Source organism: Melopsittacus undulatus, chromosome 10 (assembly GCF_012275295.1).
Source record: "Melopsittacus undulatus isolate bMelUnd1 chromosome 10, bMelUnd1.mat.Z, whole genome shotgun sequence".
Classification (NCBI taxonomy): domain Eukaryota; kingdom Metazoa; phylum Chordata; class Aves; order Psittaciformes; family Psittaculidae; genus Melopsittacus; species Melopsittacus undulatus.
The window spans coordinates 29,648,745-29,676,470 of record NC_047536.1 but is presented as its reverse complement, the minus strand read 5'-3'; the positions used below and the strand labels follow the sequence as shown (position 1 = coordinate 29,676,470).

The following is a 27,726-nucleotide window of genomic DNA, read 5'->3' as shown; positions in this document are numbered from 1 at the left end:
GCTGTCTTTAGCACTGTTTATAATGCCTTTCCATTTATGGTATTTACTCATGGACAGTTACTCTTCCTCCCACTCCTGAGCTCTGAAGTACAGAATGCCTTCTGGCATCAGCTTCTTGTTCTGTGCACACCTCACTTGGCAAGGTGCTTCCCCTGGCTTCTCTGGAAACATTCCAGACAATGAGATCCTACAATCCTACACATAATTGTCCGTTCACAGCATCATCTCTAAGGTTTTTATTAGCAGTTGGTTTTCTTTTTAACTCAGTTGCCTTTTGTGCAAGCATAACACTAACACTGAAACAGATTATTTACTATGAGGTAGGCTTCCTAGCTTTGGCTACAGAACTTAGACTGGTAACTTCTACTACCCAGCATCCTAGCCCAGCCTACCCATTACATAAAGTATCCTTACATGTCCACAGGGGAGCAGTTTGCCAGTGCTGGTTGTCATGGGTGAAGCAGGTCAGACCAGGCATGCTGCAGGTGTCATTGTTCTTTATTCTCTTAAGCAGTTTGCGCAGCTTCTTCTTCCGCCTTTGCTCTCGAAGCAGCCACAGCCGGTCTTTCTCCTGTAGGGCTTTCCTGCACACAGGACACAGGAGATCGTGCAGCTCAGTTATGCTTGGACACACCAAAAATGATGAAGCAGACAGATAACAAACTGCTCTGAGGAAAAGAATGAACCAGTAGCTTTTAATTAAATGGCTTCCAAATGGCTCTGCATATGACTCCACAATTCAATGGCACAGATAAAAACCAATTCAGCCAAAAGAGCTTATAGGTTTGTCTGACATCTGTGCTGTAGCATTTCCCACACAAGGAATCTTACCTCAGAATTCACAAGCATTTCAGCATGGGCTTGTGTTCCACTGTAGGTTTTTGCGTGTTTCTTCTTTTTAATACAGGAGAAATGAAATACTACTACTTTTACTCAGTTTGTAACTGGAGTGCATGGACAACATGGTAATAATGTCTTTGCATTTCCTCTTTCAAAGGGACAGACCTTCACTTACTTGAAAGGATGAAGACTAGATCCCTTGTGCCTCAGTTTGCTTTTGTGTTTGGAATGGTAACTGTAAAATAAAAAGAGCATGGGTGATGAACAACAGAAAAGCAACTGCTCCTGTTTGTACCACCCCATCACAGTGCAGCTGAAGCAGATTGAAGCCAGTGTCACTTCTCCCTTTAATTTATGCCCCACCCCTGGAAGAAGTGTTCAGCGCCAGGCTGGACATGGCTTTGAGGAACCTGGTCTAGTGGAAGGTGTCCCTGCCCGCGGCAGAAGGTTGGAACTGGGTGCTCTTCAGTCTCCCTTCTACCCCAACCATTCTGTGATTCAATGAACACAAAGCTGCCTGGCTAGACCGGGTCATGCACTTGTGAGCCTTACACCGCTTTCCCTCCTTAGCTCATTTGCGCACAGCGACACCTGGTGCTCTGATGCTGTATTGCAACAGGTGTCCACATAATCCAGCTACAATTTTCGATTTTAGTTGTCATCGGTTCTTGTTTCCTTACACGAGGCAGATAAAATTAATAGCTTTATAATTTAGTTACAACATTTCCTCAACTGAACAGTCACTGATTAGTACAGAGGATAAAATGACAAGCTCACACCACCCTCATGGCATTTTCCCTCTGAATGAAAGAATTTAAATACCAGCTGTACTTCATAGGGTTGGGTTTTTCCTCCATTGTTACCAGCTAGAATTTACAGGAAAACTTTAACGAGATACATGGAACTGTCCCAGCAACAGCAGAGTCTGACCTCTTGTGAGCTCAGGAGGTATGAGCAGACATCCCCATCCTAGCTGGGCGGCTCCACTGGTTTGGCTCTGTCTACAAAAACTCCTACAAGATTTTGCACAACTTTCCTTTCTGTGCAATTTCCAAGGTTAAAAAAGGACAAAGCAGCTTCAGTCACTGGCACCACCTTCTGACTGATGAAGTTACTCCCCGCACATATCAGCAAAGACAAACTAAGTCCAGTGAATGTTATTTTCTAAAGAGAACATCAGAACTCAGTAAAAGGTCAGACTAAAATTCCCTCCAAAACAAAATAAATCCTTTAAATTATGAATGCTCCTGGCAGATTAAATACATTAAATCCATACAGAAAATTAACAAAGATTATTAAAGAACTGGCTGCAGTCAATTTTTTATCTCTCACACACACTGGTTATTCCATTAACAAATCCTAAATGCTAAAACCCAATTTGATGCAATTCTGCAAACACTTAAACATCTATAACTCTAGTGATTAACTACATTATTCACCTTAACAATGCTCTGCACAAGTGTAAGTGCTTCCTGTATTGGGCCTGAGAAATGTAGCATTCTTGAAATTTACTATAAGCCATTCACCATAACAACAGCTTCATCTTTATGGTATTAAATAAACTCAGTTGTTAATATCAGCTTTGAAAGCAGTGGGTTGTAAGATAATGTTAACTTTTGGGAGATTTGCGATTTAGAATACTACTGATTTCATTTTAAACCCTTTTTGCCATGGGTTCTTTTGGCCTAACCCAAAAAATTACATTCTCTGTATTTTAGTGACCTGTTGCTGAAGCTGTACTGCAGAATCCATATGGACTACAGCCACCATGTACTACCTCATGTCTGTAAAATATGAGGTCTAAGAACTTCAGTGCTATGCTCAAAATCTCATTCTCTTACACCAATGACAGAAGTGGCATCCTGGGAGGTAACACATCCAGCTCTGAAAAACCCAAATGGAAGAAATTCTCCCATCTTCCCACACCATTATCCCATATGCTTTACACACCCTTCTTTTAAAAGAGATCGGTGTTAACTCTGCTCCATATTGACAAACTGCCCTTGTTGAAAGCAAGATTTCAGGAACAAACCACAGCTTAAAATAAGCTCCTGCTGGTAGAGGTGGGCTTTGTGCTCGTGCTGTGTTCCAGCTCCCCAGAAAGCACTCCATGAGTGTAGTAAGTAGGCAACCACTTAACAAAACAGACTCCAATCTCTCCTGTGACGACAAACAGTTGCACCCTACAAATAATGACTCTGAAGTGCACAATACCTCATCTTGTTACAATCGCACTCCTCCGGTCGCTTCTTCTTCAGGTGACCTCTCACCTCCCTCAGGTTTTTTATTTTGTTTTGCAAAGTTTCAATCTAAACCAAAGTAAAGACACAGTGAAACCAACACCTCCCCATTCAGTCTTACCCTGACCTGCTCCATCCCATCCTTGTGTCACCAAACGCTTCCTCTTCACCTCCTTCCATGACTCTCACCACTGACAAACAGATTATCCTCCTTTCCAAAAGGCAACTGCAGCAGGAGGGAGCCTCATTGGCACCTTTTGCTGCTGGGATTACTGCCTGTGACAGCAGAACATGGCATTGGGAGCATGGGGGGAGAGAGCCTCAGTCAGGCAGGCACTGCTGGTTCCACTGTGGCTCCTGCTCTTGTGCTCTACAGCACATTTGCAAGGGGAGAAATATTAATGACAAAGATGTCAATGAAGTTTTACAGGCAGATTTCACAGGGAAAAGTATCTTCTGGGTCTTCATATTCACAAGCCTAAAACCAACCAATCCCATTCCAAAGTGCAAGGGTTAAGAAAAACACAAGCAAGCAAAATAAATCTAGAAGCACCGAAACCAGTGAAGCTCCCTTTCCCTTGGGCTTCCATTTGGCAGCTGAAGGTGCACTGGGGAGCAGGGCTAATAAGATGTGAAAAAGATCCAGATGAATTTTTCCCCAGGATGGGGACACTTTAGAAGTCTCTCATTTATCTCATAAGGCTTCTGAGATTTCTCAGCTCTCCCTTCAGCTGCAGCGCTCTCCTCCATTCAGCATCTTGTCTTCACAAACTTGTAATAACAATTCATTATCTCTAAACTATCTATCCTGAAATCAACCAGCAAGGTCACAAGGTTCCAGGGAGGGACAAAGACACCTGGAGGCAGACACCCAGACACACACACACACACACACACACACACATACACAAAGTCTGCATGATTCTGTCAGCCCATAGACACCTAGGCTAAAAAAGCCCACCCTGAAAAGGCACAGCTGTGAACACCACTGACCTCGTGGTCAATGTGGAGTTTATGGTCCTTCCAAGCTTGCAGCGACCTGTACAGATCTGTGTCGCACTGAACGGTATCATTCTCCAGGATATAGCACCTTGGCAGCGAAAAGCAAACAATGATTATTATAGTGCTACACACAAACAACATGAACAGCTGGTTTAATAACACAGCTCCAGGAGAGATGAGAAGCCAGATTGGAAATGACATGCAGAATTCAAAACACCAGTGTTCATTCAGGAGAACCAGGGTGTGCTGTGAGCCAGGGAAGGGGTTTGGGGTTGAGTTGCCATGGAAATTTGTCAGAAGGAGAAAAATTCAAGGAGAATATTCCTATCCAGCAGGACCTGTTGGCTGCTTAATTCCTGTATGGAAATTGGGCTGCACAGAGATCTTGCTTATTCATTAGGCTGTCTACATAAACAATCTCTAGTAACTAGCAAGCACTGAAAGCATTATTCCAAAGCAATTTCCTGGGGCATGATTAAGTGATGAGGGTATGAGAGGTAGGGGCAAGGATGAAGTACTTCTTCATAAGATGCATTACTGCACCAGAAAGGGAGGGGAGGGGGGGAATAGAAATTTTGCTGTTTCCTATAAGAAGGATAATTTTTGCAAAGATATTTCCTGACTTCAAAGGCAGGAAATCCTCTGACAATTCCTTATTTTTAACCAACTGCCAATGCAATTATCACCAAACAGTGATAAAACCAAGAAACAACCAACCTCAAAAGCCCCACAAACTAACACAAAACCAAGCACTTGACAGATTTACCCAAGAAGTCAACAAATGACCATGTGCTCATTTTGAATGCTTTTTTCAGTTAAAGCTGAGTATTTTCAATACTCCTTTGTGTTCTGTACACCATCTCACCCGTGTTGTCCCACTACCACCTTTCCTTCAAGTGTTCTGGGGACTTCTCATGTATTATGCACAATGCTCCTGACAGCTCCTTCTATGGGTTTGGGATTCATCCACTAAAGCGGCAAAAAGTCAATTTAACTTCCTCCAGAGGAAAAGCACAACTATTGCTCTATGAGTGCTGAACACTCCTGAGAGCTGGGGTAAGGAAGAGGACCAATTCTCTGACGAGAATCTCCCCAGTGCATTTCCTCATATTAGGGAGTCTCTAACCCTGTCAACCCTTTGACAAAGTCAAATGGAACCCACCCATTTGCACAGAGATGACTGGCTCCAGCATGTCTCCATGAGCAAGTCATTAAACAATTTAATACATTTAACAATAATCGGTGGGTATCCTGATAAATGACAAGCAGAAACAGTGACTAAACCAATAAAGCACAGCTGAAGATACATCAGCCCCTGGACTTGCACACTGAGCAAAAGGTTTTTAGCTATTAGAATCCAGACATTTCCCCACCTCTCTCTCAATATGTTTCATTTCCCAATGCTCCTGGTTCCTCAACTTCATTCACAATACACATTTTCCTTTCCTAGCACTGCTCTGCAGAAAGCTGCAAGAGGCTATTTCCTCCCTGAGAATCAATTTGGTGTCTGAAATACAAAGAATCTCATGTGTCAGTGACGTGAAACCAGGTCATGCTGCAGTCTGAGCCTTTGCTCCTCAAGCAGGCCAGGGGACTCACTGCACACTGGGTCCATTGGCAGAGCCTTTCCTGGTTTCACACCAGTGTACACACAACTGCTGCAACCTTTTGCTTGCTCTCACTGGAATCATGCATTGCTCAGCCACTGTGGTCTCCAAAGTGCAGAAGACACAAAAGCACTGCTCTAGCTCTTCAGAAGCTTCCTGCTCCTTTGTACATGACAAAGTTAAACCACAACCAAAAGCTGTTGTACAGATGAGAATAAGAATTTTACAGAAGCTGGACCCGATATCCACAAGGGACACAAGATGCTGATCACAAGCTCACACACCCATTTCTGCAAAGCAGCCACTGAGGCAGCAAAAGCTTTTAGAAACACACCATGTGCACTCACCTGTGGGTCACTTTTATCAGGTTAGGGGCTGCGTACTCTGCAATGCCACCAGTGCCGCTGTACTCCCCCATGTCTTTATCTTCCTCCTCACGAAGAATAGCCCTCTGCATCCTGTGCCTGCTGGTGATGTTTCTTGGTATGACAGGTTGGTATCCATCCTCCAAACCCACATTATAAACAGCTCCATCCAGCTCAACAGATACAGAACGAATAGAGCGATTCCGGACGTAACTTGGTTTGTATTCTGCATGGAAAAGCAAGTGAAGGGATTAAGAGGAGGAGAAACATCATGTTACAATTTGGTCCTCTTTGTGGTTCTGGGGAGGAAAAAACAGCCCATACTCTTACATTCAGAATTAACTGGATGACAAATGGTGCTTCTTGCAGCTGCCCTCTGAGCCTGCTGCTCCATTACCTTTTGTAGAATTAGACGCATACCCTGGGGCATGAGAGGGCAGATATAACGCAAATGCACAAGGATGGCTGAGGAGAAAGAAAACGTCCTTGTCTCCCATCACTTCGAGAGCGTGCTCTTCCCCGCAGAGTCACTAGATGGCAGTCACGCCTTAACAAGTAACCGCGACAGTCAGGACTGCAAGGCCTGAGGTCACCCTTACAGAGCAGCTCTCTTCTGTTTTCTCCAGCTCCACACAAGGGTACCTGCAACACTTTCCTGAGGTTGTCCCAAGCACTCCCAGTGTTCGGCCTCAGCCTTTGCCCAATTCTATGCTCATTTTCGAAGTAAGATGCTTGATTGCTTGAGGAGGGATTAATATCTGAACCTTTACTTTTAGCCACATCCAATTCTTTTCTTTCCAAGTGTGTTCCTAATGCGCAAACCAGTCAGTATCTACACAACACACCACCCTCCAGTGCTATGCACTCCTGCCAACTTCTCTGCACTTGCAGCCCAAAGGCTGAAGGAAACATTTGCTATGAATTGTCACTACACAGCAGGAGATTCTCACTCATCTTTTCCCCATCACTGCTTGCCAAAGTTCTCTGACCCCGCCCAAATCCCCAGAGCTCCTCTTCTGTTTGGTCTGGAGTGGTGCAAATGTATATCCTGGTTATGGAGTCTAAATCCGTATGTAAACTTCCCTGCTGTATTACAGGGTCCGTATCTCTGACTTTATTTCCTGCTCACTGCCCTTGACTGCTGAGTCACTCATTGCAGTAAGCATAATCACCTCCTTCCTTGACAAAGAAGTACAGATTAAATACCATCACCTCGCTTCTCCCTGCCCAGTCCCTGGGTCTTTGCTCCTTACATGAGGCTTGGAACCATCTAAGGCATTGCTGGAAACAATGGAGTCCCGTGGTGCTTCTGGTCACCTCCCCTTCACACAGAGCTGAAACCCACCACACATCCCACCAGACAGGACCTCCTTATCCAAGCTGTAAGGGGAGCATTCTACCAATGCACCAACTGCAAAGACCAATCTTTCTTGCAACCCCAAACTCCACAGAAAAGCCAGCTTTCACTGAGATAATCTCCCCAGCAAAACAAGCAGAGAAAAAGGAATGGGAGGTTGAACAACCTACATTGACAAAAGACATATTCATGTCAACTGGAATGCTTTGGCATTAATGCAGAGTGATTTTGTTCAAGAAGCCCCACATTAACTCCAAATAGATCGCAAGGTCTCAAAAGCCATTTTGCAGACTGTGGGAAGAGAAATAAACATCTCCTCCCACCTGAATTTGGTCCAAACACTATATTCTTGTCAGTGCCACACACAGAAAGTGGAACACCAGCTGGATTGTCTGGCTTTGCACATTTTCCACCTGTGGTTCAGAGTTTATTGCTGATATTAAGCCAGGTGAGTCACTGCTGAAGGGGAAAAAAAACCCCAAAAGACCAACCCTATTTCAGGCACCCATTCAGGAAACATTTGACTAAGAAGGAAACACCCATCTTTTCAGAAGGAGGAGGAAGTTCCAAAAAGCTACACCCTAACAATTATATTCAATATATAAACTCCCACTTCTTTAATTGTTCCCTCATTTCATCTTGTTAAGCTCAGCCAACTCACAATTTAGCTTCCCTCCAAGTCTAATAGGCCAATCCAGCATGCTGGACCTCAGCAGATACCTGCAGGGAACTGCCGTCTACACACGTCCCTGCAGAACTGAAGCCAAGAGTTCCTCCTCCCATGCAGCCAAACTAACCCAGCCTCCCAACCAACAAATTGGTCTGGAGTGGGGCAGCTCCAGTGAGTCAGGAAGGATTTGGTGTATCGCCTCATCCCAATGTGCTCCCCATAGTGCTGACTCGGAGCTGTCATTAGAATCAAACTCCATCATTTTCAGAGGAAATGGCTAGAATACTTAATAAAATCAATACCCATCTGTGCTGGGCTCTCCCACCTGCAAAGTGCACTGCAGGCATAAATACCAGCTTCTAATTACTTATTAGTCAATCCTCCCCCAGGTTTAAGTTTTCCTCTCCAATTCATTACCTGGATACACAGGCCACAAATAAAGCAGATCTAGGGCTCTTAAATATTTGGCCCAAAGCACCTCTACTCCCTTTTTCAAGTTATTAAAGTTTGGCTCTGGTAAACTGTGAGTCCTGATGCCTCTTCCTCTGCTCTTACAGGAGCCAGTTGTGTGAGAGATGGCACTGCTAAGCAGCTGTATCCTCAGAATTGAGTCAGGAGCAATTTACACCTGAGCAAGCCATATTTCCATGCCCCACACAGCCAGTTATGCTTTCTTGGGCCACCTGACAAGCACACTGGTCTTTGCTAGAGCCTCAAAGAAAGCATTCTGCTCTGGGCCAGATTATACCATGGTCTAGAGAGAAAAAACACACTGGATTGCATCAAACACATCTGGGCTGCATCAAAAGAAGCGTGACCAGCAGGTCCAAAGAGGTGATCCTGCCCCTGTACTCTGCTCTCGTGAGACCTCACTTGGAGCACTGTGTGCAGTGCTGGTATCCTCAACATTAAAAGGACATGGAACCATTGGAACAAGTCCAGAGGAGGCCATGAGGATGATCAGGGGCTGAAGCACCTCCAGTATGAAGACAGGCTGAGAAAGTTGGGGCTATTCAGCCTGGAGAAGAGAAGGCTGCGTGGAGACCTCATAGCAGCCTTCCAGTATCTGAAGGGGGCTATAGGGATGCTGGAGAGGGACTATTCATTAGGGACTGTAGTGATAGGACAAGAGGTAATGGGTTAAAATTTCAACATGGAAAGTTTAGATTAGATGTAAGGAAGAAATTCTTTACTGTTAGGGTGGTGAGGCACTGGAATGGGTTGCCCAGAGAGGTTGTGAATGCTCCATCCCTGGCGGTGTTCAAGGCAGAGCCTTGGGTGCCATGGTTTAGTGTGAGGTGTCCCTGCCCATGGCAGGGGGTTGGAACTAGATGATCTTAAGGTCCTTTCCAACCCTAACTATTTGATGATTCTATGATTTTTCACCCCTATTTTTGGTAGCATCTCAGGTTTCAACACTGTCTAGAGAAAGCATGAACTGCAGTATCCAAAATTATTATTTAGCTGAATAAAGCAACACAATCTTGTATTATAAAAACACCAGTTTCATATCAGACATAAATATGTCCAGCCTTTGAGTTTATATTTAACTGACTCAAGCCTTATTACTTATTTCGCAGCCACCAAATCAATCACGTAAGACTGAGATCACTTGGAAATGATAATTCTCTCAGGGATAACTGGGAAGACTGTAGCCTACTGTAAGCACTGTATGGCATTTTCCCCAAAGCAGGAGCACTGCAGAAGCCAGCTCGTGCTCTTCCCTGTTGACACTTACTCTACGCACGTATTTTGGACCTGATTCATTTTCCAGCACCACAATGATGATAGAGTAAGCCAATTTCAAGGATGCAGCTTCTACATGTGCCATGAGGAAAATACCCAGCACCAGCCTCATGAATTCCTGCTCAATGTAGCATCTATGTGTTTTCCAGAATTATGTAGCAAGCAACATTTTCTGATATAGCACCAAAGTAAAATCAGATACTTTGGAGTCAAAGTTTTGGAAATATCCTGGATTTTGGAAGACTGATGAAGGCTCAGAGGTATTTTCTTAGTCATTGTGTACCTCAGGATCTTTACAAATCTTGTTCTGAAGCTGTGTCTTTAGAAATTTCAAAGAGGAAAAAATAGCAACCACCTTCTTACATCTAATTTCTCACAAGTGCCATTAAAACTTACACTTCAAATGCATTATCCTTAAAGTAACTGAAGTTCTTTTCTTTTTAATGACAAAGAAGGTCATTTTGCTCCAGCACTGAGACCACCTCAAAGGAAAAATGAATGACATGAAAATTGGAATAAAGATGCACTCGCCCCTTTGTACACACTTCTGTTTGTTGTTTACAAATCTGTGTGGCCTATCATCATTTCTTTACAAGCAGCTTAATAACTCCTTTAATCACATGCACTTGTTCATCACAGGATGAGGAAATTAAATACATAGCAAGAAAAACATAACAGGCCATAACACAGCCAAAGACTTTAAGCACTATTACTTTAACCTTTCTTCCTACCGCAAAGCTTTGTTTCATCTTTCTTATAAAAACAAAACCAGAAAAAAATAAAGAGGATACAGAGATGCAAACATTCCTGACACCTAAATCCAGATACACCAAACACTAATGCCTATGTGCTTCTAGCATGTTAAAGCTTTGCTGGTGAGTTGTGTATCTGTATACGGCCCAAATGGCAGGCCCTGACCCTGTGCTGCAACTGGCTTTACTCAATTTAGAAAACACTGTTGCCTGCTAAATGCACCCGAGCACCTGACTATGGGTCTGCACCATCCTTGCATTAGAAAGTAATTCTTTTATCAAAACATTTGGTGTTCCAGCCCCTCTATCAGCAATTGAGTCTGGTCTTAAGACCACACGTTCTCACTACACATGACTGGTTTTAATCTTTCTGAAAGACCAATCCTCATACCCCCATTTGGGTTTGTAACACGCTGGATGCACCCTAGGAGCAGGGCATCCAATTTAGCTTTCTGCAAATGACTGTAGATTAGAATCCATCAAAATTGCTCTCTGCAAATCCTTCTCTATTGTGCATGACAGAAGGGAGCGATCAGGGTGTTTCCTGTTGCTGTGAGCTAAAGCATTAATGTGGATGTGACCCAGTCTGAAACTTCTGTTTTCTGTTTAGCTATTGTTCAGCCTGATGAACAGCATTTACCAACACTCAAACATGTCTGCAGTCTGATCCCATGCATCCACCAAATTGAGTAGCCGACTCCAAAGATGCCCTCAGAACAATGCAACCCAGCACAGCTGCACTTCATCACAAATCAGAAAAATCCAAATATACATTATGAGCAACCAAGTCCCCCTCTTGCCATTCACAAGCCAGTGAGCCACCCTTCTTGGTAAGCTGTACAGAAAAGCCTTGGTGTGGTACCTTGATTTGTATTGCTTTGTGCTCATTTCCATTCAGCATGTCATTTATTAGGTAAGTGCATGTAGAAGAACAGCCAATACCAAATCAAAGAGTCTTTGTCAACATTTCCAACCTAACTCCTTCCACTGTATGGCACACCCTGGATGGGGGCAGAGGGAAAACCAAAGCATCTGTGGAGTCTATTATTTTACTCAAGACACAAGCCATGGGAACACGATTGACAGGACCCTCTCTTATGCTGCTTAAGTTTATGTCTTACAGTTCAATGAGCTGAAGGGTGTAGTACCAACTCTGCCTCTTCTGAGCAGAATATGGGGAAATAAACACCACTGATTCCTCTGCTAGAGGCAGCAAAATCCACTTTTTTTATCTCCACCTCCTTCACACATAAACTAAATGTAATTATACACTTAACTACCTCCCCTGGATGTTGTGAAAATTAGTTAATGTTTAGGAAGCACTGATGAAACATACTTAAGTGTTAAGTATTATCAGATAGCATTATGTTACCCCCACTTAAATTGTTTTCCTCTTCTCATTTAAGTGCCTTCGATCTACTTATGTTATTTGACTCCCCATGACCCAACTTTCTTCTCTATGACTTAAAAATAAAAAGAGTTAATAGAACTGCAAGTTCTAATGTTATTTAAAGTTTATCTGCTGTACCACGCAGTTAAACCCCAAGTACAGTTGAGTAATTTCATCCTGGAACCAATAATTTTTTTTCAACTAAAAATTAGCTTAGTAGGTACTAATCAGCTTGCAAGGCAAATATAATGGGAGAAAATCAATTTAAACTCTCTGTTTGAAGCTTGTGCCAGGTCATTATACAGAAAGACTAATCTGCTAAATAATTAAGGCTCTGTATTTGTGGAGTGAGACGAAAGAAGTATTACAAGCGAATAATAATTCTGTGCTGCCATTTGCCTCTTTAGTCTATAATTAGACTACGTACTTCAAATATAGATGTTAGTCTGACTAAGGTTTAACCCAGAGCCAGTGAAATGGGTTTTCTGAAAAAGCACCTGATCTGTGCCAAGGAAACTAGAAACAGTCATCCCCTTTGGACGTGATTGCTGGTTAAAAGTCAGCCTTGTCTCTGCTGACTGAGCACAAGGAAAGGATTTTAGGAGCAAGCAGCTTCTGTGACAAAGCACACGCATCCTTATTAAAAATAAATTACTGCAGTAACAGCTCCAAGCCTTGCAGCAGCTACTGAAAACTGGGCTATCTGCTGTAAAACAGCTCATGTTTCATGGCCTATGTAACAATGGACTGCTTGCCACTTCAGTGTGTGTACTGCGTTCCCCAGCTTCGAAGGACATAAATACAGAACCCTTTTTTGGAGCAAAACACTCCTCCTTCCCACAGACAGGGATATTTTCAAATCTAATTGTCCAATATGAGACACAGTCTTTCAAACTTACACAGTAAATATGCTGATAGAGCTCAATGCCTATGAAAACCAGGACAATTACATGTGTTAGTGAACAAACTCCTAAGTTTTTTAAGGCAGAGACAGAAGATACAGTGGGGTCACTTACTTTTCTTGGAGAAGAGTTTCTTTCTCCGTCCAATGTGGCTCAGCTTGTATTCATTCTCTTCACAGTTGCAGTCTTCACTATTCCTGCTGTAATACTTGGGCAAAATATTGGAGGTGCCTTTGCTGTTGCTGGCAGCTGCCAAGTTCGCCATTCCCTTGCACTTGTGTAGCTTGAGCTTTCCACTGGCATCTTCCACACACTGCCATTTCTGGAAGAAAAATTTGGTCATTAAAACTTCCCAACTGTGCTTTGTCTAATGGCGAGCTCCAGCAATCCATCAGAGACTCCTCGGTGTAGTAAGCTGGGGCTCATCTATCCCCTACTACCAAAACACATTTTTTGTATTCTTCCGTTTTCAGGCAAAACAGGAACTCTTTGCAACACTTCCATTTGTTTCCAATTGTTTCTTGGAGGCAGAACAACAGGAATTTCTTAACAGAATCAGTACTACAGGTAAAAATATGGAGATCACAAGTGACAACTTTCATAAGAATAACTGTGGCATGAATCTAGGAGGTTCAAGCCTTACCCACAGGTTTTAAAAGAATCCTTGCTTATCAGCAAGTGTGTTTGTCAGGCTGACAGGAATCTATGGCACTATTATGCCAATAAACCAAGCCTGTGGCCTTCACCTCATCTCAGCCCCATCCCATACTCTACAAGAAGGGAAAATCTTTTTGGAGGAGTCTCCTCTTTTCTACCTCAAATGCCTGGTGGTGGGATGATTTTATCCAAGTTGTGGATTCCTCTACTGCAAAGGATCTGATCTGAGGTGGGTATTTAGACTCACTCTACAATCAAAGAGGAGGAATAGTTACTTCCAGGTTATAATTCCTTTCATCCTAAGGCAGCCATATAAAAGAGATAAGAAACAGGACTGCCCTGCAGAAGTGCTTGTTTCTCTTCACTGACCTTTAGAAGGGTTGGTATGGCTGGATCAGCTATAAGAAGTCTGTAATTAGAGGAGTTCAGCTCCATATTGAGTCTCCATATTTATCCCCATATTGCTCTTTGCAGGTTTTCCCATCCAACACCCTTGGGCTGACTAGCAATGGTGAGCTGCACTGGCTGCCTACGAAGTGAGAATCCCCTCCCTCTTCCACTCAAGAATACAGAGAATCTCCTCTCTAATCTCCAACTCCTTCTGTTACTCAAAACCTGAAGTAACTTGCTTATAGCTCCTGTGTGCTGCTCTCAGAGCTGTGCCAAGGGCAAGGGAGTTTCAGCCACCTTCAATCTGGCACAGAAATTCCACCCACTTCCCAGATACATCACGAAATAATTTCACCTAGTCCTTTATTTACCAACATAGTGCTAGCTACAGAGCTAGGCTTTGAGACATGCAACCCCCCCTTCACAGAATCAGTTGCTACTGCTTTAAACAGAGTGCCTCAGAAACACTTGAGCTTTCTGCTGAGTCTTGAGAGGCGTTCCTCTTTTTCCCCTATTACAACATCCTAAGTCTGTGCCTCCAGGACTCACTGGAATATTGAAAATTTTCCAAATAAAAGAACAGAAGGAAAAACAGCAACAGCTCCCAAGTGAGATGGCATTTTACTGCAGCCTGCAGCTCTACAAGGGAGATTCAGTCACTTCAGTTCCCATAGAGGTGTGCCCAGGCTGGGACAACAAAGCCCACATTTTCCATTGAAGTTCACTCCATTGTTTGCATGACAGCAAAGCAAGAAAATAGTATCATCGTGCTTTTATACTACAGAATTTAACAGGAGTCAGAAGTGAACTGGACAGTTACAGTGGATTTATCTATGTCCACAGGAGAGCCTCTCATTTAAAATGAAGAGAGTTTTATGTTCTGTCCACTTATTTCCTCACACAATTGGATGTCAAGTCTCCAGGGGTGTAATTGCTTCTTAGGGGCAGATACTGTTTTCAACCTCCTGTATGACCCAAACTTTGCACTGATGCAGATAAACCTGGCTTAGCTTTCAGTACAAGGAATCATAGGAAATCAATGAGAGATACTGACAAAGACACCTGAATCAGACATCTTTGCATGACTGTCCTCATCAGGCAAGCAGGACACATTTACCTAGAGGCAGTGTAGAACAAGAACAGCCTTTGAAGAATAAATTGCTGAGCCTTAATTTATTATTTCTTAGAAATGCCTAACACTGACCAATGCACAGAGTGAGGTTTGCAGGAAAAGTTATTTACTAGAATAAGCAATGGTTTCTTTCACAATGAAAACAAGATGTAAAAATGTTTGTTGCTGTTTCCCATCTCAATTCACCTGAATCTTATTTTTAAAAGCATATGAACAAACTGCATTTTCTGCTCAGCAGAGCTCTATGCTTTAGGTGTCTGATACATGAAAAATGAAGATTCAACAGAGGGCAAGTTAAATGCCATGAGGAGAACTACTGTAAATAAGTGCTCTGATGTGTGGCCCAACAATATTTTTTCTCTATTTCTTTCATCTCCTGTCAAGAAAACTGATGCTCATTTTTTCCCCTCCAGGTGAACTGGAAAAAATCCTTTAATTTTTGGTGCAGTTTAAATCTTTCCAAGGCAGCTGTATGCTACAGTGAAAACACCTTAAAGGCTTTGCTGGAAGGGCATGCTGTATGCATTAACTGGCCCACTGCCGAACAACCGCAGTGCAGAACTACATAAATGACTCCAGAAGCAAACACTGAACACATGGGGGGTGGGAAAGGGCAAAGGAAAGTCTCAAGCTTTTACTTTTTCCCCAGAATAGCTATGGGCATGTGTGTGAATGTATCTGGGGTCCAACAACTCCCCCTCCGTCTGCTTGTAGGTACAAATGCAAATTGTCTATATTAATTTCAGTCATTTCCACAGGATGCTTTCAAACTTCAGAAAAAGGACAGCAATTGCAAGGGAATTGTGGAAACCTCAGCTTGACAGTCAAGAAGCTTTAAGCGTTGTGAATTTTGGCATTTGAAATCCATTTCTACTGCACAGCATACCATCATGCAGAAACCTGTGTCAAAGCCTAGAAGCTACTAAGTTATTTTGTAAGAGGTAATCACATAAATAATTAAATTGCTATATGAAGAACTCTAGAGTGCCCCAGAGATACTTTGGCTCGCAGGTATGAATGATAACCATCCAGCAGCAAAACTTAATTACATATATGGATTAACTCAGCCAGTCAGGAAAACAAAGTGCCCTTAGTTCACCACCTGCCCCTAACTTTTCATGTCTTTTTTTCATTAGGCCAAAAGATGTGCTCCTAATTCAAGTCTTATAGCTCATAACATTTCACAAGAGCTAAGTCTGGAAAAGGAGGGCACTTTCATATACATAAAAGTCAGTGGAAAACCCAAACTCCCAATCTCCCTCCCAGCTCATATCAAAAATCCAAAGGAAGACCCTTGTTTTCCTCCTGCAAAGCCTTGCAGAACAGCTACTCATACCATCATATAAATGGCTTTTTCAATATGTCCTGAAGTCCATCAAGCTCATGTTGTGCTAAACTTTCCAGACACCTCATTTAATCATTAGAGTCTTTCCAGCTGGAGGTTTCCCACCATCTTTGGGCAGGCCAAGTTAGCTGCTGTGCTTGTGCTTTCTGCCACCTACTATGCTGGGCTTGTTCTAACATTTCTACTCCATCCTCTACCTTGCCTCCCACTGCACAACACATGCTCCTCAGTTATTTGCCTGCAAAGCAGAAGAGTCTGAGCTTTAGTTTTATGGAGAAATTGGTGTTACTGAACAGAAGTCTTTTCAAAGATATACTGCAAAGGTGAAAAAAAAAAGAAAGACAGGTGGTAACATATATTCTCCCCTCCAGCCCAAACTACTGCTCTATGTACAAGAGTAAACACAAGAGTAAATGAGGACTTCAATATCTGTGAAACATGAATCTTAACAGCAGCAGTTGTAGACTGAACAGCTGCCCTGTTTTCCTCCAGTTAACACTATTCACCTTGAACATGCTAATGACCCCTCAGCAGAAAAAGACATGTTGTATTTTTCAGTGTGTCAAAACCCCATTATTTCCTTCACAGCCCCCATCACCATGAAGTGGTTTTTGCATTATGGTGCATCAATGTCTTCTTACTGCTACAGCAATCACAGATGTTAATTCAAAGTCATTACTTGAGGCTCCAATCAGAAATAAATAGCCATGACCTTCCCTGTAGGATTTTTTTCCCTACAATTCACTCATTTCACTGAATCTCTCTCAGTTGACATTGTTTTTTTTTGGAGGAAAAGGGATGATCACACAAGCCTTGCTAAGAAAAGATTCCAGTTGAAACATAGAGTTTTCAGAGCTGAGCCCTAAATCACCATGCTGCGTCTCATCAGTTCCTCTTTTTGTTAAGCGAAAGAGATTCCATTCCCTTCTACAGAGAAGGGAAATGTGAAACTGTCTGATCAGTCAGCTGCCAGCAAGGCTCCCTCCCTAACAGTTTTAGGAACACAGCCTCTAGGAATCAAAGTTTCTGCAGGATAATAAAGCCCTCTGTCCCTGCCAGCAACCTGACAAAAACACTTCAGCAGTATCCATCACCTTTATTTAGTTTATGCGGATGCTGTCTGAACCCCACGCTTGCTGCCACACTGGATGGTGAGCCAGAAGCTGCTTTGATGGCTAGAAACATTCTGACTTCCAGTCTAAATTGATTTATGAGCAGTAAGGATACATTTTTCCTTGTATGAAACAGTACAGTCACAGTTTATGTAGCATCAAACAGTTGAAGTTATAGTTTAGCTCTTCTCCTTTGTTGTGGTTTGCTCCTTGTGTTACTTTTTATTGGGCTAATGAGGACAAAAGAGCAAAAGCCAAAGACAGAAGCAAGCCTATTCCTTACAGAAGGCAGTTCTACTGCTTCTGCTGGCAGCTTATCCTTACAGACTTAACAGTCAAATTTCCCATTGTTTGTCTCCTACACATGCCTGCTTCTCTGTCCTTGTTGACCGAAAATAATTGGCTCATGTTTTCTGTATAACATCTCTTAGGTTCATGCAAACAGGTTCCTCTCTCCTCAGCTATTTTTTGGACAGAATATGCCCAGTTCCTTACCTCCTCCCAACAGGTATTATTTTCTTAACCTTTTAACATTTTCTTTGGGTTTCTCCACATCTTCTTCCAATTTATCTATCAGCAGCAAAATCCTGGTTCCCTCTATGTCATGCAATATCTAAATAGCACTGCCTGGTCTTCATTCTAACTGGACATTATTTCATTACACTGACTCATCATTTTTGGCAATTTAGGCCTTTGGGCTCTCAGCTCAAGTTCAGTTGTCACAAACTACAGATCACTTGAACCTTAAAATTCTAAGAGAGATGAACAATTTATTGACAGAAAATGTGGAGAGTGCTTTTTAATGCCAGAAACAGCAGCTGAAACGAGGCAGGTGGGACAATCAACCTGAAAAATCAGGTATTCTGTTAAATTTATGATTACAATTATAATTCATTTATTATTAATGTAATAATTGGTTTGTGGCATCAAATGGTCCCAGCTGCTGTGGTAGGTACTGCAGAAGGAGTGAGTGCAGCCCAAGGAGAAATTACATTAGCTGTGGAGATAAAAAACAGCAGCACCAAAATGGGAATCAATTTGTCTGAGGTCCCACATGGAGTCCATAACAGTTCTGAGACGGAAGCCAATCTCATGACCTCCAGCTTGTTGCCTAAACTAAACTACACTGCTTCTCATACTGGGATAGGTAAAAAAATTGGGGAGTTTATTATACATTGATACAGATTTTGGTAAGCTACTTGCAACAACCACTGCTGTAATGGCAAGGAGTTTAAAAATCCCAGTTAACAAGAAATGGAAATTCCTTCATTTTGTGAAGCAACAACAAGCAAAAAAACACGTAATAAAACAGCCTCTGGAAATCATTATAGGCTATTTCTGGCTAAAGGAGGAAAACAGTTTTGTTAATTACAATCTCTGATAAGGAAGACAATCCCTGAATAACAGCCTTAATAAATCATCATTATTTTAATTTTCATGGTTTTTTGCCTCCTAATTTTATCAGTTTGAGGGCTGATAAAATTTTTAATGTATGAAGTTATCAACAAGTCATTTCTTGTTGCAATCACAGGTTGAGAACCTGATCCTGAAAGTTGCTGAGCATGTGCAACTCACACTGGAATTCAGGAACTCCATCTGCCTAAAGAGCTATTAAAATTATCTGGACTCTAGCTGGCTTGATACACTTCACTTATCAACAGAACTTACATTCTTTAGTAACCCCAGGATATCTCTGCTAGGTACAAAACCAGACAACCACAAAAGATAAATCAAAACCTTTTTGCTCAGTTTTTAAAGAAATTCCTTATAAAACCTGACTTCATTTCTTAGGTCTGGCTGACATAAGTTCAAGCTGTAGTGCCCTCAGGAAAAGGAGAAAAATATAAGTAATTTTTTCTGCTGCTCCACCCTTGGTACTAAGCAATGGCTAATAATAAATACTGTTAGCCATTGGCAGGCATATGGTCTAGAGGTACCACTTATGAACAGCTGTAGGAAAGCATACACTGATCAGAATAGTTTTCATCACTGCTATACCATGCTATGTCAGAGAACCTGGCTGACATGCTTTTACTGCTGATACCTTCATGCCAGTTGCAAAACAATATCCCTTCATGATCCCGGTACATCATAAAGCAATCAGAGGGAAGACTGTGTCAAACCTTTCATTCGCAGAATATCTGAAGGAAACAAAGTGCAAAGTTTGCATTTTGAATGTTCTCCTGTGCAAACTGTGCTATAAAATGGTATTTTAAATGCTATTTAAAGGGATATTCTACTTGGGTAAGATTTGGGCATAGAGTTGTGGAAATGAAAAGGATTTGTAAAAGACAAACTATTTTTCTTCACAATTTAGCAATATTATCATACTATGATCTGCTAAAGACAAAACTAATATTGGGGTGATTTGGTTTTGTTTTTTTTTTAACACATACAGCACAGATTCCCTATAGTAATCAGCACTGCTGCAGGTATTGCATGTTTTTCAAATGTGCTCAAAGTTGGCAAATGACTTAGAGGGGGATTTTGTGCAGCTGTTGTTATGATACTGAAGAGTTGCTGGGAATACTCTACCAAGCAATGCTGATATCATAATTGGCTTCACAAAAGCACATTAATGCAGGCCGCCAGATAAAAGTGGGTCAGCTTCCACTTACCAGCCAGTTTGGAATGAAAGGCTGAGCTACACTGAAGAGAAAAAATTTGTGTGGAAGCCATTAGGTACTAGGATAAATGTTTTCTATTTCATGTGGGAAGAAAGAGCTCATCTTTAAAATCCTTGAATATAAATGCTGAGCTGCTCTTTCATCTGAGCCTACAGTCACCCTTTGTTGGATGCAAATAACTAACACGGACCAAGCCCTTCTAACTGAAAAAGAAAACATGGCAACACACAAATTCCCATTGCATTCAGAAGTATTTACATATATTAGTGTTGCCAAAAAAAAAATCCCACATAATGGACTCTGAAACAAGGTTTTAAACAGCATGAATAGCCTCATCTCCATGATCCTGGTGCTCTCTTATCAAAACAATTATAGGTCAAGGAGGGTGACAGATTTGCAAAGGAAGAGCATTTTGTGGTAATAGAATGGTATTCACAAACTCACATGCAGAATTTCAAAATCTCCATCTCACATTCAAAGCTTTCTTTACCTCTCCTTCACTCTAGAGCTCTGTCCTCCTCTCTTCTCATTCACATCCCTTCTGAGTCTTTGTCTTCCATTTGTCCTTCTCATCTCCTGCTCACACTTGATTCCCTGGCACTGCTCAGACTCCTCTGTGCACAGAATAGCAGCCCCCCAAAACTTGTTTAAGTCAAAAAGAAAGGGTCCAAGTGACTTTACCAAGCTTTCACCTAATTCTGACCCAGACTTCTGTTTATCTTTACACCAGGATATGAAAATTCACCTTTTGCACTGAACATTCCAGATACTGTTAAAAGCACAAAGTGTCTTGCAGGATCAGGGGACATCTGCCAAATAACCACTGTATCTGTAGACCATAAACCCCTGCAAGGCAGTGCTATGTTATTCATTTGGGCTTGTTCTATACTATGCATAGCTGTGAACAGCACCAGCAGGCAACACCCATCTGTCACCTGAGAAGTTAAGTCTTGCTTCACTCTGAAAGGACTTTTGGGTGCACCCGTATTTACATGCAATTTATCCTCAAATAAGCACATTCATTTCCCACTATTCCTGCTGTCTAGACAGACTACTAGGACATATTCTCTAGAGCAGAGGCTGGATGGATTGAGCCTCCCTGGAGAGCCCTTCCCAGGCTCTAATTGACTTGATTGTTAGGCAATTTTTCCTGATGTCCAACTTAAATTTCTTTTTTGCTCAATTTCATCCTATCACTTCCAATTATGTCTGACTGAACTGCTCAAAACAATTCTTCTCCTCCCCGTCTCCTGACAATGAGGATGCAGCACACACATCTCTTATTAGCACACCTTCACCTAAGACTTTATCGCTAATTCTGAGTACAGAGTCGACGTTTTGTGCCCACTTCTCACATATGTCAAAGATACTTTGTTATCTGTGGAAGAAAACATAAGCCTGTGAATGCACATAGACAATATAGGGCCTTCCCCCTTCCTTCCATAACTGAGACATGTGGTAATTAGAGTAAGAAAGCCTGAATGTAGCTAAGCTACCTTATGCAAAGAGACAGCTTCAGTGACAACATGGACTAGGAAAGTCTCTCTTTCCCTCTGTTCTTACAATAGTGCTCAAAATAATTGCGATGATGAAGACAAAAGGAAGAAGTTGAAACATCACCCAAAGGGAAAATACTGATGGAAAAAGAAAAGCTGTATTTCCCCAAACTACTTACTGATGATGCTGTAGCAGAAGCAATGACTTTTCCCCCAGTTTCCCAAAGCATACTGTGAATTCAAAAAACAAACACTTGCTCCCACCCATCTGAAATTTCAGCTCAAGACATCTGATGACAATAAGCCACTGCACAAAATACTTCTTTAAGTTTAGTATTTTTAGGAAGAATAGGACATTATAATCTCTTTGTATACTAAATCTGACAAAGAAGCCACAGGAGGCAAACAGCATCTGGAAAATGCTTATACATATAAATTGGATCCAAACACCTAAGGAACAATGGACTCATTTCACAGGTGCACTGTGAAATGATTGGTAGAGCCAGAAGCAGGGAGCCTGGCCTCCAACAGTAGAAAATGAGCTACTGTAGCCTAAGTAGCCCATTACTGCCTACAGCCTTGGTAAGCTGTTTGGACTGTGTCTGCAAGAACAGTTATACAGAGACCAACTTATTCTGAGCTGCTAGGTAATGCCAGCCTTAAAACAGACACATCCATGTTCACAGGCAGAATGCATTACAGTCCTTGGAAGGGGGTACTCTGACCAGTATCTGAATGAGAAAGCAATGGCATGTAGTCAATTTTGCTATGTTTCCAGAGGATGAGAACTCCCCTAAGAGTGGAGCTGCTGGAGATTGCTTTGCTATACCTTTGCACTGCTCTGGTAAATTTGCAAAACATTCTCCTGCATTGAGGCCATGTTTTGATACTACTCTGAGTTTTTTTCCCCAAATTCTTCTACATAACTTGGATCCAAAGTGAACGTCTTTTCACATCTGCCCAGAACCATTACATAACAACAAGAGAAATGACACACAACGAAAGACTTTTGTGTCCATATAGACACAAACTGCCTGCAGTCATAACTTCATGTTTTTCACAGCATATTTTTGTTAAGAGGGATATACTGAGTTCCTAGAATGTTATTTTCCCATTAGTATATGTAATTTCAAATAATAACAAAATGAATTAAATTAAATTTGGAAGAGGCCAATCTGTTAAATTTGTACCTTCTCATCACTAATGAATCTCAGACCACATTCTATTTGGGGAATAAAATGTTCAAACAGCCCAGGCAGTTCTCTTAACAGTAGTCAGGAATCAATACAGAGGTACTTGAATCAGCAATTTCCTGAATGACAGTCAGTTTCATAAATGCTGTAATACAGTTCTGAGCAAAGGTCACAGAATGAGCCATTTGATATGTAAGCTAGCATTGATGACAAGGTGAAGAACATTGTCACAGTTGAGCCCAACCACAACTGCTTACTTTCAGTCAGATACAATGCCCTACCTGGCCAAGCTGTTCACAAGCTGTTTGATACTCAGCTCGCTGACAAAGGTCTTTCACACGCTGGTATTTGGGTAGAAAGTTTTCTTCTTGGGCATCTACCTTCTCATTCTCCCTTTTATGCAGCAGTTTACTGGAAAAGGAAAAAAAATTTTTTTACATAATTCCAGGACATACATAGAGTTTGCTGAAAAGGTTCAGAGGTGTAGATTATCTGTCAAGTCCATGGCACCACTGGTGAGCAAAACTTAATAGTCCAGTAGATATACTAGCACATATCATCATCTCTGATAACACACAAGTTATTCATACCATGCTCTCAGGGAGTGCACAAAAACATAAAAACCCAAGACAGTGCATTTCATGTCTGATTGGCAGGCAGTAGCAACAGTCAATATAAAGAAACCATATCCTCCTCACTCTGCACTTTGCAGACCCTTCGTGCTCTATGTTATGCATTAAGGCAGAGGCACAGAGGGAATGGTCAGCAGGTGAACACAGACAGAGGAAGGGTTATTCATACTCCCGTGATACAAGCAGGAGGGTGAAGGGCAGCAGCTGAAAGAAAAACAGTATGCCTTTCTATCTCTCAATCCAAGCAAAGCTTCCCTTCCCCCACCCCAACAGTGCATTTATGCAGGCTGTAGGCAAAGGCCATACATTCCTTCCTATCACACAATTATTGCCATTAGGCATACTGCAGCCGTGTCCCTGCTGGCACAGCTAAATGGCTTTAGGTCTGTGGTAGAGTGCTGCTTTGGTTTTAGCTATACAGTATCCTTTTATTTAAAAAGACTTGCCTTTGTGATTAACACTTTCCTTACCCTCTTTCCACTAGGAACGAGTCTCTCCACACCTTCATCTTTTTCTTTAAATGGAACCTAGGAGGACATGAAGAGAGGAAGAAGCAGTTCCCACAAAACGAACAATTAAGTTATGCCCCAGTTTTCACTCCCATGCCCAAGTCAGACAAGAATCATTACATATAACTGTACATGGGGACATCCAGCTTTATGAAGCAAATATGCCTCTCCAGTATAAATGATGAGCAAACACAGGGCAGATTTGTTCTCACAGGGACAAAATCCACAACAGAGTCACCCAGTACAGCTATTTCAACATAAGCATGTTTAAGGCACAAGGGATTAACTGAATTGTCCTTGATCACAAAGGATCGCAAATTAAATCAGGATTTCCTGACTCCAGTTTGGGCTCTTAACCTGCAAACTACCCACAAAGTATCCTATTCTAAAGCAGCTGCTCCTTTACCCCTCTCCCTCCACCCAACTACTTGTAAAGCAAATCTCCTTCTTCCCTTTTTCTGCTGATTCTCCCTAGCAAGCATACAGTCTTAATTCTCTTCCTCAGTTTTTTCCAACAAAAGTATTAATGGAGATCTTAAATAACTGTGCAATTCTAAGTGCTGTCTTTATATTATAGTTTGATACACAACCAACCCTTTCACCTCAATTATTTTACAATTTATTCAATTTGAAATACTTTGCTACAAATGACACCACAGAGACACTTAAAATCTATAACTCATATAGCTAAAGACCTTGTGTAGCCCTCTCACTGCTACGAAGATTACATTTGATATATCTAGATGCCATATAGCTAGTATATGAACCCGACAAAATGAAAATAAATAACTAAAGTCAGTCACAAATTGCCAAACAGGCAGTGAATGATGCACTCATATAAATGGTAATTTTAGTATATTTTCCTTTAAATTTGCTGCATGTTGCTGAATACTTGCTCAATCTCCCGTACAAACACATGCATGTTTCCAGGCACGTTTCATTTCTTACCTATTCAGTGGTCTCTCAGAATCCAGAAGCTTTAGAATGGATTTACCATCCATATCAGAGGGAATATCCAATCCAGCAATATCTAGAATAGTGGGTGCAAGATCAATATTCAGCACAATGTGAGGATTCCTGAAAAAAAAAAAAAAACCCATATGAGAAACTGGTTTAAAATCTATGCAATGTTATCAAGCAACTCCAGCTCTTCCAGAGATCAGGGATCTGAAAAGACTTATCTGTGACATCTGCAAAGAAGAGGACAAAATCCAATGCCTTTCCCTGATGTGAATTAAAATGTAAAATATAGGGAAATTGCATAACCTCAAGAGGGACTAATAGGCAGATTTAAAACTTCATCACAGAACATTTTTGAGAAAGCAAACTAATTCATAAGGCAAAGTTAGTTAATTACTGCTAAAGAAGGTTCAAAAGTCTTTCAAAACATGAGAACACACTGGAAAAACTCCTTGGGTGTCTTACAGAATCAAAGTGTCTGCCAAATATGCTCATGACTTTATTAAAAAGTAGATTTGGCAGGTAGCATATGCTTTATCTGTTTCAAAACATGGTACAGAAATAAGTACCTCAGCTTATATCACAGCCAGCATGTTCTGAAGAGAACATGAGGAAATATATTGCTAGACATTACAGTAAATAACTAATAGTTGCTGTTAATGTAGAGTTTTAAACAGGAGGAAAGGATTAGGAAATAAAAAACAGAGAGGAAGCAGTTATGCTATTGAAATGCCATGGCTAAACACGAGTGAGTTTGTGGATCAGAGCATCTAGCTGTGCAGCGCAGCATTCAGTAGCTAAATAAACACCCAAATTATTAACCATGGGACTTGGTTTTACTATAGGTCTGGTTTTGCAGAACTGTTTCAAACTTATATCAAATAGGTCTATGATTGTGTTGTGTAATTACTCACAATATTACATATACACACACTGTTTATCAGCTGTGTGGTATTTCTTTTCCTTATTTCTTAAAAAAAACATAATCAAGGAAGACACTCAACTTCTTAAAAGTGGGGGGGGGAGGGGGGGGGGAAGAAAAGCGAGCATAGTGCTCTCCAGGCAGTCTTCTACAGCACTGAACATAAAGAATCACTGTGGGATGATCTGCAGGCACAAAGGAAGGATGGGACCAGATGGGCTGCTATATACATGTCAGCGCAGAATTCTAGCTCGAAATACAGGACAGAAGAAAGCTGCTGCACTCACACTAATTAATGAGACAAGATTTAAAAATTACTACATTTTTGAGCAAGCGAGCAAACAGGCACTGACAAGAGCATGGATGATGAATTAAATTGATGTACCTAATTTGATTTTAATTACTAATAATTATGGTGTAGCATATTTGGTAATAGAAATGAGAGCTTGGTAATGACTTGCTACAGTGACTGCTGTTAAATCTTCATTGGTATCAAAAGGGAATCATGACAATTACTCTGCAGGAAAAACATAAGTTTCACGCAAAGCATGGATGATTGAAGTTTTACCGTTTAAAGAAAATTGGGGTGAAAGGGAGGATCAATTTATTATCTGATGTACCACCCCTCCAACCTATTTTATGCTGTTCTTCCTCTTTGTTGTACTGCGATGGACTCTGTTCTGCTAGACCCTGTCAGGCTGACTCCTCTGATTCTAACAGAAACATTTTTTCACTTCCATAAGACACTGAAAAATAAAATTCAGTGGGAAGGTCTCAGCTTTTATGCATGTCTGCTTGTAAAGATTCTTGAACTAAAGCAGACATGAGGCAGCTGGTCTCTAGCATTGCACATTGCAGACAAACTAGCTCAGTCCACTTGGGCACTGTCATTCCAGTAAGACCAAAAACTGCAGTTGAAGGGACAGAGCATGCTCTCAGAAGGCTACTGCAGTTCCCTGGAAACTCTGTGCTGCTGCAGACAAGCTTCTTTCAGTGCTGAAATAATACATTTAATTCCACCTGAGAAATCCCTCCCCTGTACTTTAGAGCAGTAGTATCATTTATTTCACATGCATAACTGCTGTAAATAAATTAGGCATACAGTGCAGTATCAACTGAATTTCACATTTTTGCGCATACTGATGATGCAAATCGGTGAATTTAAGCAGCAAATGGAATGATATTTTTTAATAACTATTTGCTACCATATTACACATTAGATCTGTTCCTCTGTGGTAAAGAAAAAAACTGTATGGAAGACTTTGTGTGTGTTAATTATGCTAAAACATGCACACTGATATAAATAAAAGGCAGCAAATTATGGCACTCTGTCCAAAATCATTACTTAAGTGCAAATATTTGCTATTGAAATAATTGCTTAGAAAGTGTATTTACATAATTTCTTAGCTGATCAAAGCTACCACTTTAATTAACAGTCACATTCTGCATGCTTGTATGCATCCGACAAACAGCCCTAACCATGTAATCTCAAAGGATAAGCCAAAAAGAATCTTTTGTGGATAATATGTGAACTCTTATGTACATTATCCTTCATAAACTGAAACATGTGACTCCACTGTAATGTTCAGCAATAATTATGTACTGTGGCCATAAACATTATACAATATATTTTTACCTTGAAAATGTCATAGGTCTGTGTATTATTTGTACGCCTCAAAAGGAGGCAAATAAACGTTTCCTAGATCAGACATATTTCAAGTGGCTTTTTCAGCTACATCCACAAAAGTGCAGTGGCTTGTACTGCATACCTACACACCACACAGGCAATGTCATGAAACCTTCACTGTGTTAGACCAGTTATACCAGCACATGCTACCAGTTCTGCTTTGAGTAGACATATTTTTCTGCCAATAATGAGG

General features: G+C 41.3%; 1 protein-coding gene across 5 annotated transcripts in view; it reads right to left on the bottom strand.

Annotated features, from left to right (window-relative positions):
* The window catches only part of SULF2 (sulfatase 2), a 148,856-nt gene that overhangs the window by 5,233 nt on the left and 115,897 nt on the right, over positions 1-27,726 (bottom strand). For all 5 annotated transcript variants that reach the window (XM_031047015.2, XM_031047017.2, XM_005146719.3 and 2 more), the window contains exons 9-17: positions 24,913-25,041; positions 23,926-23,982; positions 23,105-23,234; positions 12,986-13,193; positions 6,037-6,280; positions 4,074-4,170; positions 3,055-3,149; positions 1,016-1,075; positions 415-584 (exon numbers count right to left, since the gene is read on the bottom strand). In XM_031047015.2, coding sequence (XP_030902875.1) covers positions 415-584; positions 1,016-1,075; positions 3,055-3,149; positions 4,074-4,170; positions 6,037-6,280; positions 12,986-13,193; positions 23,105-23,234; positions 23,926-23,982; positions 24,913-25,041 — 1,190 coding nt within the window. The remainder of the gene's footprint in view (positions 1-414; positions 585-1,015; positions 1,076-3,054; positions 3,150-4,073; positions 4,171-6,036; positions 6,281-12,985; positions 13,194-23,104; positions 23,235-23,925; positions 23,983-24,912; positions 25,042-27,726) is intronic.